General features: G+C 48.1%; 1 protein-coding gene across 8 annotated transcripts in view; it reads left to right on the forward strand.

Annotated features, from left to right (window-relative positions):
- Positions 1 to 14,707, forward strand: part of LOC139387092 (Tax1 (human T-cell leukemia virus type I) binding protein 1b) — a 37,335-nt gene that overhangs the window by 17,229 nt on the left and 5,399 nt on the right. The window contains exons 9-17 of one of the 8 annotated variants that reach the window (XM_071133112.1): positions 287 to 364; positions 413 to 571; positions 652 to 724; positions 987 to 1,105; positions 1,960 to 2,085; positions 4,169 to 4,255; positions 8,027 to 8,213; positions 8,581 to 8,738; positions 10,324 to 10,412. In XM_071133112.1, coding sequence (XP_070989213.1) covers positions 287 to 364; positions 413 to 571; positions 652 to 724; positions 987 to 1,105; positions 1,960 to 2,085; positions 4,169 to 4,255; positions 8,027 to 8,213; positions 8,581 to 8,738; positions 10,324 to 10,412 — 1,076 coding nt within the window. Of the gene's footprint in view, positions 1 to 286; positions 572 to 651; positions 725 to 986; positions 1,106 to 1,959; positions 2,086 to 4,168; positions 4,256 to 8,026; positions 8,214 to 8,580; positions 8,739 to 10,323; positions 10,413 to 14,707 lie in introns of all 8 variants that reach the window. The other 7 variants (XM_071133120.1, XM_071133129.1, XM_071133137.1 and 4 more) reach the window with 7 other exon arrangements.

Consider the following 14,707-nt stretch of genomic DNA (forward strand, 5'->3'; position numbering starts at 1 on the left):
CAAACTAAATCAAGTACAGCTGATATATTTGACAGACTAGTGTTCTGTCCAGGAGGTGTCCTGGTACATCAAGCTGCCTCACTACAGAAACAGGAGATAGACTAGTGTCCTGTCCAGGAAGTGTACTGGTACATCAAGTAACCTCACTCTAAAAATAACTGGTAACTAAGCTCCTGTTCTGAATCGGACAAGGTTTACTTGCTCCAATATTTGACAGGTCTGATGTTAACATGAAGTGGCCATCTCTGTTCTCACTGTCCCCCTGTGTGTTGTGTTGTGGGAGCAGCAGGCTAAGTCTGAGGTGTGCAGGGTGGAGGATGAGGCAGGGGCTGACCCAGCCACCGTGGCTGAGCTGCAGAGAGAGGTGGAGGATGAGGCTGACCCAGCCACCGTGGCTGAGCTGCAGAGAGAGGTGGAGGATGAGGCTGACCCAGCCACCGTGGCTGAGCTGCAGAGAGAGGTGGAGGACCTGAAGCTCCGGCTGCACATGGCTGCAGAACACTACAAAGAGAAGTACAAGGAGTGTCAGAGGCTGCAGAGACAGGTGGTCAAGCTCTCTGAACAACCTGGGGTGAGTGACACACACACACAGGCATGGATACACACACACACACACACATCAACATGTGTCTTCATATTGTTTGTGTCTAGGAACTGAGGAAGAACCCAGCAGCTGAGACCATGGCCGTCCCTCTGTCTGTCAGTCCAGACATCTCTGTTCCAGGTACACACACATTCCCCTCATATATTACTACCAGTGACAAACCCTGAATTAAAACATGTCCTCCTTTGTTGTAAACCTGTCAGGTCTGGTTTACATGCTAAATGTTTGATTTAAAGTCAAATGAACAGAGTTGAATTAGGGGTTAAAATAACACTTCCATCAGACAAGATGTGCATTTGATCCCAGAGGATACAACTATTTCTAGGTCCTTGATGTTAAACCTATTGATGGGTCAGTAACGGTCTGTCCTGTGTGTCCCCAGGGAGTCCAGGTTCTGCTGACCCCATGCTGGAGGCCATCATCCAGGAGAAACTCAAAGGTTTCAGCAGAGAGGCATCCGACAGGAGCGACAAGTACAGGAAATGCAAACAGATGCTGAGTGTAAGAACTCTTCTTGGCTTCCTGTCTGGTGTGTTCCTCATCATATTGTCACCAGTTCTTGCATAGTCGACCAGAGCAACCAATCAATCTAAAAATATAGAAAGAGAACACTGTTTCCCCAAAGGTATTTTTCCTCACTTCCAAGAGGTTCTGGTTTGAATAGGAACAGTCGGTGACCAGAGTGTTGTTGTCTCTCTAGGAGGAGAAGGAGAGTAGCTACATGTTGTGACCAGGATGTTGTTGTCTCTCTAGGAGGAGAAGGAGAGTAGCTACATGTTGTGACCAGAGTGTTGTCTCTCTAGGAGGAGAAGGAGAGTAGCTACATGTTGTGACCAGAGTGTTGTCTCTCTAGGAGGAGAAGGAGAGTAGCTACATATTGTGACCAGAGTGTTGTCTCTCTAGGAGGAGAAGGAGAGTAGCTACATGTTGTGACCAGAGTGTTGTTGTCTCTCTAGGAGGAGAAGGAGAGTAGCTACATGTTGTGACCAGAGTGTTGTCTCTCTAGGAGGAGAAGGAGAGTAGCTACATATTGTGACCAGAGTGTTGTCTCTCTAGGAGGAGAAGGAGAGTAGCTACATATTGTGACCAGAGTGTTGTCTCTCTAGGAGGAGAAGGAGAGTAGCTACATATTGTGACCAGAGTGTTATCTCTCTAGGAGGAGAAGGAGAGTAGCTACATATTGTGACCAGAGTGTTGTCTCTCTAGAGGAGAAGGAGAGTAGCTACATATTGTGACCAGAGTGTTGTCTCTCTAGGAGGAGAAGGAGAGTAGCTACATATTGTGACCAGAGTGTTGTCTCTCTAGGAGGAGAAGGAGAGTAGCTACATATTGTGACCAGAGTGTTGTCTCTCTAGGAGGAGAAGGAGCGTAGCTGCATGTTTGCTGATGAGCTGGCCAAGATGGAGGTGAAGCTGAGGGAGCAGCTGAAGACCAACGGCAGCCTGAAGCTGCAGCTGGCAGCCGAGGAGGACCGCTATAAGGTACATTGTAGAGCAGTACTACAGAGACGTCTGAGATCAGCTGGGGAAGACCACTATCAGGTACAGGATAGATTCTGTAGATACCAGTCTAGGAGGGCTACTACCAGGTACATTGTAGACTATGTAGAGCAGTACACAGATCTGAGATCACCAGAGGAGGATCATATATTGTCAGTTGAGCTTCCGTTTCCTCAAACCCAAAACTGACATGTCTGGGACCAGGCTAGGAGAATCACTACCAGGTCAGTGTAGAGTAGGGTTACAGACAGGTCTGGGACCAGGCTAGGAGAATCACTACCAGGTCAATGTAGAGTAGGGTTACAGACAGGTCTGGGACCAGGCTAGGAGAATCACTACCAGGTCAGTGTAGAGCAGGACTCTCCTACTCCAGTCCTGGAGAGCTAGATAGTTCAAGTGATGAGAAGCCTGGTCCCAGATCAGAATGTTTTATCCAACAACCTCTCCCTATCATTGTCATGCCATGATATAGCCTGGTCCCAGATCTGGATGTGATAGTGATGTAGCCATCTCCTCTAACTTATCATAGTCATGCCAAAGCACACACAGGTCTGGGACCAGGCTAGAATCAGAGCAGATAAATAGATATCAGTCCAGTTGAAGGCCAACTCCAGGGACAGTTGTGTTGATGGGCAGAGTCCGTTCAAAGGAAGGTTTTATTATTGTTTGTGAGTTCTGGAGACCGCCAGGTTCGGACTCTGAAGTTGTGTCCCAAATGGGACCCTATCCTTGTATAGTGCACTAGACCAGGGCCTGATGACTCCTTGCTGTCCCCAGTCCACCTGACCGTGCTGCTGCTCCAGTTTCAACTGTTCTGCCTTATTATTATTGGACCAAGCTGGTCATTTATGAACATTTGAACATCTTGGCAATGTTCTGTTATAATCTCCACCCGGCACAGCCAGAAGAGGACTGGCCACCCCACATAGCCTGGTTCCTCTCTAGGTTTCTTCCTAGGTTTTGGCCTTTCTAGGGAGTTTTTCCTAGCCACCGTGCTTCTACACCTGCATTGCTTGTTGTTTGGGGTTTTAGGCTGGGTTTCTGTACAGCACTTTGAGATATCAGCTGATGTACGAAGGGCTATATAAATAAATTTGATTTGAAATAAATTTGATCTGTAGGGCTTTGGACAACAGTATTGCACTATATAGAGAATAGTGAGCCGTTTGGGACACACCCACGGAGATAGCCAGGGACGGGGTTGGACTGAGGACTCCTGTTGCCTGACTAATGCAGGAGTTGGCTTTGTTCAGTGTCTCTGTGGAATTCAAACGGCATGTTCTGGTCTGAAGTCCCTCCTGGTGTAAATCTACTGTCTGAACAGGAACTGTCAAGGCCTTTTTATAGCTGCTATCAATTCATTGTTCGTCACTAGAAGTTAAAACTCCATGAAGGGAAAAATTAGTTCTGCTTTCAAGTGTACTTTTTGACAAAGGAGCTAAGATGAGTCTGATGTTTATTTGATATCAAATCATTTCCTCAACACCCATAATCTTAAATTGATGTCTCCTCCATGTCTCCTCCATGTCTCCTCCATGTCTCCTCCATGTCTCCTGACTGTCTCCTGTCTGTCTCCTCCATGTCTCCTGTCTGTCTCCTCCATGTCTCCTCCATGTCTCCTGTCTGTCTCCTCCATGTCTCCTCCATGTCTCCTGTCTGTCTCCTCCATGTCTCCTCCATGTCTCCTGACTGTCTCCTGTCTGTCTCCTCCATGTCTCCTGTCTGGATCCTGTCTGTCTCCTCCATGTCTCCTGTCTGTCTCCTCCATGTCTCCTGTCTGTCTCCTCCATGTCTCCTGTCTGTCTCCTCCATGTCTCCTCCATGTTTCCTGACTGTCTCCTCCATGTCTTCTGACTGTCTCCTCCATGTCTCCTGACTGTCTCCCTCCATGTCTCTTGACTGTCTCCCTCCATGTCTCTTGACTGTCTCCCTCCATGTCTCTTGACTGTCTCCCTCCATGTCTCTTGACTGTCTCCCTCCATGTCTCTTGACTGTCTCCCTCCATGTCTCCTGACTGTCTCCCTCCATGTCTCCTGTCTGTCTCCTGACTGTCTCGCTCCTACAGAGTCAGGTGGCTGAGAAGGGGCGTGCGCTGAAAGAACTGAAGGACACTCTGTCCGCTCTGATGAAGGACAAGGAGAGACTTGAGGAGGTTAGTATAGTTGGGGAAGTTAGTAAGTATAGCAACACTACACTATAGCTTTCATTTTCCTCCATTCTAGACTTCTCTCTGAACTAAAAACACCCCAAAAGAGCAGCAATTTTCCCCATATCCTAATCTGGCTGGGGTTTAACACATCTCTAATTGGTGAAGTAAAGCAAAGTGACTTCTTATTTTCCATTCAATTACTCTGGACCACAGAGGAGTCCACATTGGGCCCGGGAAACTGCTGAAGGGCTCGCTCGCGTACGCATTCGTCACTAAGAGCAACAAAACGACCCAATTTGAGGTTGAGACTGTCAATTAAATTGGCGTCTGGTTCAAACTTCCAGTAAAACACAAACCTTCCATTGCCTTTTGTAAATGAGAGGATATTCTTTTTTTAATGAATGACTAATTAAACTGTTTGTGAGAGAGAGACGGGGGAGAGAGAGACTGGGGAGAGAGAGAGACTGGGGAGAGAGAGAGACTGGGGAGAGAGAGACTGGGGAGAGAGAGACTGGGGAGAGAGAGACTGGGGAGAGAGAGACTGGGGAGAGAGAGACTGGGGAGAGAGAGACGGGGGAGAGAGAGACTGGGGAGAGAGAGAGACGGGGGAGAGAGAGACTGGGGAGAGAGAGACTGGGGAGAGAGAGAGAGAGAGAGAGACGGGGGGAGAGAAACTGGGGGAGAGAGACGGGGGTAGAGAGGGAGAGACATTGGGGGGGGGGAGAGAGAGACAGTGGGGGAGAGAGAGAGAGAGACGGGGGAGAGAGAGAGACGGGGAGAGATGGGGGAGGGAGGGGGAGAGATGGGGGAGGGAGGGAGAGAGATGGGGGAGGGAGGGAGAGAGATGGGGGGAGGGAGGGAGAGAGATGGGGGGGGGAGAGAGAGACGGGGGGGGAAGAGAAAGACGGGGGGGGGGGGGGGGGGGGAGACGGGGAGAGAGAGACAGGGGGGGAGAGAGACGGGAGAGAGAGACAGGGGGAGAGAGAGACGGGGGGGGGGAGATGGGGGAGAGAGGGAGGGTCTGAGCGGAGGGAGGGGGAGGGACCGAGGGGGATGGACTGAGCGGAGGGAGGGGGTGGAGGGAGCGAGAGACCGATAGAGGGAGGGACCGAGCGGAGGGAGGGAGGGAGGGAGAGGGAGGGACCGAGCTGAGGGAGGGAGAGGGAGGGACCGAGCGAAGGAAGAACGACCATAGTTCTAGGTGCTGCTGTGAGGTGGTTGTGGCCAGTATTGACTCTCCTGGAGAGGAGGGACATAGAAATGTAGCTGAAGTTAGATCTGTAGCTGGCTAACATGCTGACCACACCGAGCGTTGTAAAATAAATGTACACATACATGTTATTCAATCATTGCACCCACACTGCTCGCACGCACCAAGGAGCGTCTGCATTGCCAAGCACTAAAATAGAAGTCAGTTCTATTTGTGACGCTTAACGCGGTGGAAGTCCTGCCTCTCCCATCTCCTCATTGGTTTATAGAAGCATATATCCACTTGCCATCACCTCATTGGTTATACCCACGTGGGTGATTGAAAGATGAACTGAGGTCGGTCGGTCGGTCAGTTGTGGTAATACACCTTATTATGAAAGTTAGATGCCAATCGCCATATAAGGTCCAAAGAAGAAAAAGGAGGAGGAGGAGAGATGACTAGAAACTATTCGGTTTATTATTTTTTGTGTGGATTAAAAGTCAGAGTCGAGGACCTTGTGAATTAAAGGTAAAATAACAACCCAATGTTTATATCCCAGGACAAATTAGCTAGTAACAGCAAGCTAGCTAAATAGGACAAATTAGCTAGCAACAGATAGCTAGCTACAGTGCCTTGCGAAAGTATTCGGCCCCCTTGAACTTTGCGACCTTTTGCCACATTTCAGGCTTCAAACATAAAGATATAAAACTGTATTTTTTTGTGAAGAATCAACAACAAGTGGGACACAATTATGAAGTGGAACAACATTTATTGGATATTTCAAACTTTTTTAACAAATCAAAAACTGAAAAATTGGGCGTGCAAAATTATTCAGCCCCTTTAAATGACTAATGATGATAAATACAATCCACCTGTGTGTAATCAAGTCTCCGTATAAATGCACCTGCACTGTGATAGTCTCAGAGGTCCGTCAAAAGCGCAGAGAGCATCATGAAGAACAAGGAACACACCAGGCAGGTCCGAGATACTGTTGTGAAGAAGTTTAAAGCCGGATTTGGATACAAAAAGATTTCCCAAGCTTTAAACATCCCAAGGAGCACTGTGCAAGCGATAATATTGAAATGGAAGGAGTATCAGACCACTGCAAATCTACCAAGACCTGGCCGTCCCTCTAAACTTTCAACTCATACAAGGAGAAGACTGATCAGAGATGCAGCCAAGAGGCCCATGATCACTCTGGATGAACTGCAGAGATTTACAGCTGAGGTGGGAGACTCTGTCCATAGGACAACAATCAGTCGTATATTGCACAAATCTGGCCTTTATGGAAGAGTGGCAAGAAGAAAGCCATTTCTTAAAGATATCCATAAAAAGTGTTGTTTAAAGTTTGCCACAAGCCACCTAGACGAGACACACCAAACATGTGGAAGAAGGTGCTCTGGTCAGATGAAACCAAAATTGAACTTTTTGGCAACAATGCAAAACGTTATTTTGACGTAAAAGCAACACAGCTGAACACACCATCCCCACTGTCAAACATGGTGGTGGCAGCATCATGGTTTGGGCCTGCTTTTCTTCAGCAGGGACAGGGAAGATGGTTAAAATTGATGGGAAGATGGATGGAGCCAAATACAGGACCATTCTGGAAGAAAACCTGATGGAGTCTGCAAAAGACCTGAGACTGGGATGGAGATTTGTCTTCCAACAAGACAATGATCCAAAACATAAAGCAAAATCTACAATGGAATGGTTCAAAAATAAACATATCCAGGTGTTAGAATGGCCAAGTCAAAGTCCAGACCTGAATCCAATCGAGAATCTGTGGAAAGAACTGAAAACTGCTGTTCACAAATGCTCTCCATCCAACCTCACTGAGCTCGAGCTGTTTTGCAAGGAGGAATGGGAAAAAATTTCAGTCTCTCGATGTGCAAAACTGATAGACATACCCCAAGCGACTTCCAGCTGTAATCGCAGCAAAAGGTGGCGCTACAAAGTATTAACTTAAGGGGGCTGAATAATTTTGCACGCCCAATTTTTCAGTTTTTGATTTGTTAAAAAAGTTTGAAATATCCAATAAATGTCGTTCCACTTCATGATTGTGTCCCACTTGTTGTTGATTCTTCACAAAAAATACAGTTTTATATCTTTATGTTTGAAGCCTGAAATGTGGCAAAAGGTCGCAAAGTTCAAGGGGGCCGAATACTTTCGCAAGGCACTGTAAATCGGACAAATTAGCTAGCAACAGCAAGCTAGCTAAATCGGACAAATTAGCTAGCAACTGCAAGCTAACTAGCTAAATTGGCATAAATGTTGAATGCTTTTCGACCTGTCCCCAAATGAATGTAATTGGTTGAGTTTGTTTTGATATTTCAACCTGGGTGCGTGTCCGGTAGGCATGGTGTCTGTGTTTTCTTCTCAGGACCAGCTACACTTTGAGTGATGTTTCAGGCATGGTACTTCTTAGCATCAAAAGATCAGATTTACAATATATGAATACATTTCCTCCACAAGATAGCACTGTTCTGTTAGAGAAAATACAAGATCAGTTATTTTAAAAGATTCTCTTTCCAATCCTAAATATATAATAATGTAATAGTGTCTGTTGTCTTGTCTGTCCCCACCAGGATCTCCAGACGAGTGCTGGTGCTGGTAGGAAGACGGAGGCTGTAGTGTCAGAGGAGATGAGAATTCAGTCTGTGTTCCTGCAGTATCCCCTGCCCTACCCCCAGGATGCCCCCACTCCACTGCTGGTCCCCCAGAGCCCCACACAGCTGCACTTTGGGAACCCCTACTCCACCTCAGATGCAAGAGGTTGGTCCCACCCTCCTTACTAACCCTACTCCTCCTCAGTCACATTTCAGTTGAATATGAGAGATTGGTCCCCCCCCCCCTTACTAACCCTACTCCACCTCAGTCACATTTCAGTTTAATATGAGAGGTTGCCCCCCCCCCCCCCTTAATAACCCTACTCCACCTCAGTACCTGGACAATTATTCAATATGCTAACGTAGGATATAGAAACGCCGGTAACTTTCCCAGGTTTTCCAGCAATCCCGGTTGAAGGATTCCTGGATTTCCTGATTCTGAGAATTATCCAACTGGGAATTTTGAGAAAGCGGAATTTTACAACCCTAATATGTTTCTATTCTTTTTGACCCTCTCTTCCCCATCACTCTAGACGGAGCGGACGGGGAGTTCTCTGATGACCTGCTGCCCCGCCTTCCTCCTGTGGGCCCCCCCTCCTGGGATAGTAACGTGGTCTGCATCCAGCCAGCACGCAACCTCAGCCGGCCCGACGGCCTGGAGGACCCAGAGGAGCAGCAGAACAACAACAATGTGAGTCAGCTAGTCTGAGGACAACAACGGTAGTCAGCTAGTCTGAGAACAACAACGGTAGTCAGCTAGTCTGAGAACAACAATGGTAGTCAGCTAGTCTGAGAACAACAACAATGTGAGTCAGCTAGTCTGAGGACAACAACGGTAGTCAGCTAGTCTGAGAACAACAACGATAGTTAGCTAGTCTGAGAACAACAACGGTAGTCAGCTAGTCTGAGAACAACAACGGTAGTTAGCTAGTCTGAGAACAACAACAATGTGAGTCAGCTAGTCTGAGAACAACAACAATGTGAGTCAGCTAGTCTGAGAACAACAACGGTAGTCAGCTAGTCTGAGAACAACAACAATGTGAGTCAGCTAGTCTGAGAACAACAACGGTAGTCAGCTAGTCTGAGAACAACAACAATGTGAGTCAGCTAGTCTGAGAACAACAACAATGTGAGTCAGCTAGTCTGAGAACAACAACGGTAGTCAGCTAGTCTGAGAACAACAACGGTAGTCAGCTAGTCTGAGAACAACAACGGTAGTCAGCTAGTCTGAGAACAACAACGGTAGTCAGCTAGTCTGAGAACAACAACGGTAGTCAGCTAGTCTGAGAACAACAACGGTAGTCAGCTAGTCTGAGAACAACAACGGTAGTCAGCTAGTCTGAGAACAACAACGGTAGTCAGCTAGTCTGAGAACAACAACGGTAGTTAGCTAGTCTGAAAACAACAACGGTAGTTAGCTAGTCTGAGAACAACAACGGTAGTCAGCTAGTCTGAGAACAACAACGGTAGTCAGCTAGTCTGAGAACAACAACGGTAGTCAGCTAGTCTGAGAACAACAACGGTAGTCAGCTAGTCTGAGAACAACAACGGTAGTCAGCTAGTCTGAGAACAACAACGGTAGTCAGCTAGTCTGAGAACAACAACGGTAGTCAGCTAGTCTGAGAACAACAACGGTAGTCAGCTAGTCTGAGAACAACAACGGTAGTCAGCTAGTCTGAGAACAACAACGGTAGTCAGCTAGTCTGAGAACAACAACGGTAGTCAGCTAGTCTGAGAACAACAACGGTAGTCAGCTAGTCTGAGAACAACAACGGTAGTCAGCTAGTCTGAGAACAACAACGGTAGTTAGCTAGTCTGAAAACAACGGTAGTCAGCTAGTCTGAGAACAACAACGGTAGTCAGCTAGTCTGAGAACAACAACGGTAGTCAGCTAGTCTGAGAACAACAGCGGTAGTCAGCTAGTCTGAGAACAACAACGGTAGTCAGCTAGTCTGAGGACAACAACGGTAGTCAGCTAGTCTGAAAAAATCCACAATGTCAGTTAGTCTGCCTTAAAGATAGACCAGAGGAGGCTGGTGAGGGGAGGACAGCTCCTAGTAATAATTGGAGATGAATAAAGTGCACATTATGAAAGCATGTTTGATACTGTTACCTTCATTCCAGCCTTACAGTTGTCCTCTGATTTAAGTGACACCAGCCTCCACTGAGGTTCTCAGTGATATGTTGCATCATACACAGTGGGAGGAGGATTTCTGCTTCAACAGTTGTGTGTGATAGATAGTATTTCTGAAGTAGTTTTCTACCCTCCACCACAGGGCAATGCCAATGAACAGCCTGCAGCAACTACTGAACCCCACAGCCCATTCTTAAATGATGGACAGACTCCACTTGGCTTCGAGTCCAGGTAACACACACACACACACACACACACACACACTGAAGGCCTGCGCTCCCCAAAATGCATTGAAGTTGGTCTCTCACCACAGCACAGCAGCTTCCCAGCTCCAACCTGTGTAAAGTCTTTGTTCTGTAATGTAGGTGTTAACATGAGTGGCCCAGCTAGTGGCCCACCCACGTAGAGTAGACCCCCTGACAGATGGTCTTTATTAGCCTGTTAGCTGTCCTGCTCTGCTCCCTCTGCCAACATCATCACTTGGCCGCTCATTAACCCAACGCCCTCTCAATACCTTCTCTCCCTGTTGCTCTCTCAAAACCTTCTGTCTGTCGCTCTCTCAATACCTTCTCTCTTGGTTGCTCTCAATACCTTCTCTCCTGGTTGCTCTCTCAATACCTTCTCTCCCTGTTTCTCTCTCAATACCTTCTCTCCCTGTTGCTCTCTCAATACCTTCTTTCCCTGTTGCCCTCTCAATACCTTCTCTCCCTGTTGCTCTCTCAATACCTTCTCTCCCTGTTGCCCTCTCAATACCTTCTTTCCCTGTTGCCCTCTCAATACCTTCTCTCCCTGTTGCCCTCTCAATACCTTCTCTCCCTGTTGCTGTCTCAATACCTTCTCTCCCTGTTGCCCTCTCAATACCTTCTCTCCCTGTTGCTGTCGCAATACCTTCTCTCCCTGTTGCCCTCTCAATACCTTCTCTCCCTGTTGCTGTCTCAATACCTTCTCTCCCTGTTGCCCTCTCAATACCTTCTCTCCCTGTTGCTGTCTCAATACCTTCTCTCCCTGTTTCTCTCTCAATACCTTCTCTCCCTGTTGCTCTCTCAATACCTTCTCTCCCTGTTGCTCTCTCAATACCTTCTCTCCCTGTTGCCCTCTCAATACCTTCTTTCCCTGTTGCCCTCTCAATACCTTATCTCCCTGTTGCCCTCTCAATACCTTATCTCCCTGTTGCCCTCTCAATACCTTCTCTCCCTGTTGCCCTCTCAATACCTTCTTTCTCTGTTGCCCTCTCTCCTTCTCTCCTTGTTGCCCTCTCAATACCTTCTCTCTCTGTTGCCCTCTTAATACCTTCTCTCCCTGTTGCCCTCTAAATACCTTCTTTCCCTGTTGCCCTCTCAATACCTTCTCTCCCTGTTGCTCTCTCAATACCTTCTCTCCCTGTTGCCCTCTCAATACCTTCTCTCTCTGTTGCCCTCTCAATACCTTCTTTCTCTGTTGCCCTCTCTCCTTCTCTCCTTGTTGCCCTCTCAATACCTTCTCTCCCTGTTTCTCTCTCAATACCTTCTCTCCCTGTTGCTCTCTCAATACCTTCTCTCCCTGTTGCTCTCTCAATACCTTCTCTCCCTGTTGCCCTCTCAATACCTTCTTTCCCTGTTGCCCTCTCAATACCTTCTCTCCCTGTTGCCCTCTCAATACCTTATCTCCCTGTTGCCCTCTCAATACCTTCTCTCCCTGTTGCCCTCTCAATACCTTCTTTCTCTGTTGCCCTCTCTCCTTCTCTCCTTGTTGCCCTCTCAATACCTTCTCTCTCTGTTGCCCTCTTAATACCTTCTCTCCCTGTTGCCCTCTCAATACCTTCTTTCCCTGTTGCCCTCTCAATACCTTCTCTCCCTGTTGCTCTCTCAATACCTTCTCTCCCTGTTGCCCTCTCAATACCTTCTCTCTCTGTTGCCCTCTCAATACCTTCTTTCTCTGTTGCCCTCTCTCCTTCTCTCCTTGTTGCCCTCTCAATACCTTCTCTCTCTGTTGCCCTCTCAATACCTTCTCTCTCTGTTGCCCTCTCAATACCTCCTCTCTCTGTTGCCCTCTCAATACCTTCCCTCCCTGTTGCTCTCTCAATACCTTCTCTCTCTGTTGCCCTCTCAATATCTTCTCTCTCTGTTGCCCTCTCAATACCTTCTCTCCCTGTCGCTCTCTCAATACCCTCTCTCTCTCTGTCGCTCTCTCAATACCTTCTCTCCCTGTTGCCCTCTAAATACCTTCTCTCCCTGTCGCTCTCTCAATACCTTCTCTCCCGGTTGCCCTCTCAATACCTTCTCTCCCTGTTGCTCTCTCCTCTTCTCTCCCTGTTGCCCTCTCAATACCTTCTCTCTCTGTTGCCTGCTCTTCTTCTCTCCCTGTTGCTCTCTCAATACCTTCTCTCCCTGTTGCCCTCTCAATACCTTCTCTCTCTGTTGCCCTCTCTCCTTCTCTCTCTGTTGCCCTCTCTCCTTCTCTCTCTGTTGCCCTCTCTCCTTCTCTCCCTGTTGCCCTCTCAATACCTTCTCTCTCCCTGTTGCCCTCTCAATACCTTCTCTCTCCCTGTTGCCCTCTCAATACCTTCTCTCCCTGTTGCCGTCTCAATACCTCCTCTCTCTGTTGCCCTCTCAATACCTCCTCTCTCTGTTGCCCTCTCAATACCTCCTCTCTCTGTCGCTCTCTCAATACCTTCTCTCCCTGTCGCTCTCTCAATACCATCTCTCCCTGTTGCTCTCTCAATACCTTCTCTCTTGGTTGCTCTCTCAATACCCTTTCTCCTGGTTGCTCTCTCAATACCTTCTCTCCCTGTTTCTCTCTCAATACCTTCTCTCCCTGTTGCTCTCTCAATACCTTCTCTCCCTGTTGCCCTCTCAATACCTTCTCTCCCTGTTGCCCTCTCAATACCTTCTCTCCCTGTTGCCCTCTCAATACTGTCTCTCCCTGTTGCCCTCTCAATACCTTCTCTCCATGTTGCCCTCTCAATACCTTCTCTCCCTGTTGCCGTCTCAATACCTTCTCTCCCTGTTGCCCTCTCAATACCTTCTTTCCCTGTTGCCCTCTCAATACCTTCTCTCCCTGTTGCCCTCTCAATACCTTCTCTCCCTGTTGCCCTCTCAATACCTTCTCTCTCTGTTGCCCTCTCTTCTTCTCTCCCTGTTGCTCTCTCAATACCTTCTCTCCCTGTTGCCCTCTCAATACCTTCTCTCTCTGTTGCCCTCTCCTTCTCTCCCTGTTTCCCTCTCCTTCTCTCCCTGTTGCCCTCTCTCCTCCTCTCTGTTGCCCTCTCTCCTTCTCTCTCTGTTGCCCTCTCTCCTTCTCTCCCTGTTGCCCTCTCAATACCTTCTCTCTCTCTGTTGCCCTCTCAATACCTTCTCTCTCTCTGTTGCCCTCAATACCTTCTCTCCCTGTTGCCCTCTCTCCTTCTCTCCCTGTTGCCCTCTCAATACCTTCTCTCCCTGTTGCCCTCTCAATACCTTATCTCCCTGTTGCCCTCTCAATACCTTCTCTCCCTGTTGCCCTCTCAATACCTTCTTTCTCTGTTGCCCTCTCTCCTTCTCTCCTTGTTGCCCTCTCAATACCTTCTCTCTCTGTTGCCCTCTTAATACCTTCTCTCCCTGTTGCCCTCTCAATACCTTCTCTCTCTGTTGCCCTCTCAATACCTTCTCTCTCTGTTGCCCTCTCTTCTTCTCTCCCTGTTGCTCTCTCAATACCTTCTCTCCCTGTTGCCCTCTCAATACCTTCTCTCTCTGTTGCCCTCTCCTTCTCTCCCTGTTGCCCTCTCCTTCTCTCCCTGTTGCCCTCTCTCCTCCTCTCTGTTGCCCTCTCTCCTTCTCTCTCTGTTGCCCTCTCTCCTTCTCTCCCTGTTGCCCTCTCAATACCTTCTCTCTCTCTGTTGCCCTCTCAAAACCTTCTCTCTCTCTGTTGCCCTCAATACCTTCTCTCCCTGTTGCCCTCTCTCCTTCTCTCCCTGTTGCCCTCTCAATACCTTCTCTCCCTGTTGCCCTCTCAATACCTTCTCTCCCTGTTGCCCTCTCAATACCTTATCTCCCTGTTGCCCTCTCAATACCTTCTCTCCCTGTTGCCCTCTCAATACCTTCTTTCTCTGTTGCCCTCTCTCCTTCTCTCCTTGTTGCCCTCTCAATACCTTCTCTCTCTGTTGCCCTCTTAATACCTTCTCTCCTTGTTGCCCTCTCAATACCTTCTTTCCCTGTTGCCCTCTCAATACCTTCTCTCCCTGTTGCTCTCTCAATACCTTCTCTCCCTGTTGCCCTCTCAATACCTTCTCTCTCTGTTGCCCTCTCTCCTTCTCTCCTTGTTGCCCTCTCAATACCTTCTCTCCCTGTTTCTCTCTCAATACCTTCTCTCCCTGTTGCTCTCTCAATACCTTCTCTCCCTGTTGCCCTCTCAATACCTTCTCTCCCTGTTGCCCTCTCAATACCTTCTCTCCCTGTTGCCCTCTCAATACTGTCTCTCCCTGTTGCCCTCTCAATACCTTCTCTCCCTGTTGCCCTCTCAATACCTTCTCTCCCTGTTGCCGTCTCAATACCTTCTCTCCCTGTTGCCCT

The sequence above is a fragment of the Oncorhynchus clarkii genome, chromosome 3 (genome assembly GCF_045791955.1).
Source record: "Oncorhynchus clarkii lewisi isolate Uvic-CL-2024 chromosome 3, UVic_Ocla_1.0, whole genome shotgun sequence".
NCBI classification, from domain to species: domain Eukaryota; kingdom Metazoa; phylum Chordata; class Actinopteri; order Salmoniformes; family Salmonidae; genus Oncorhynchus; species Oncorhynchus clarkii.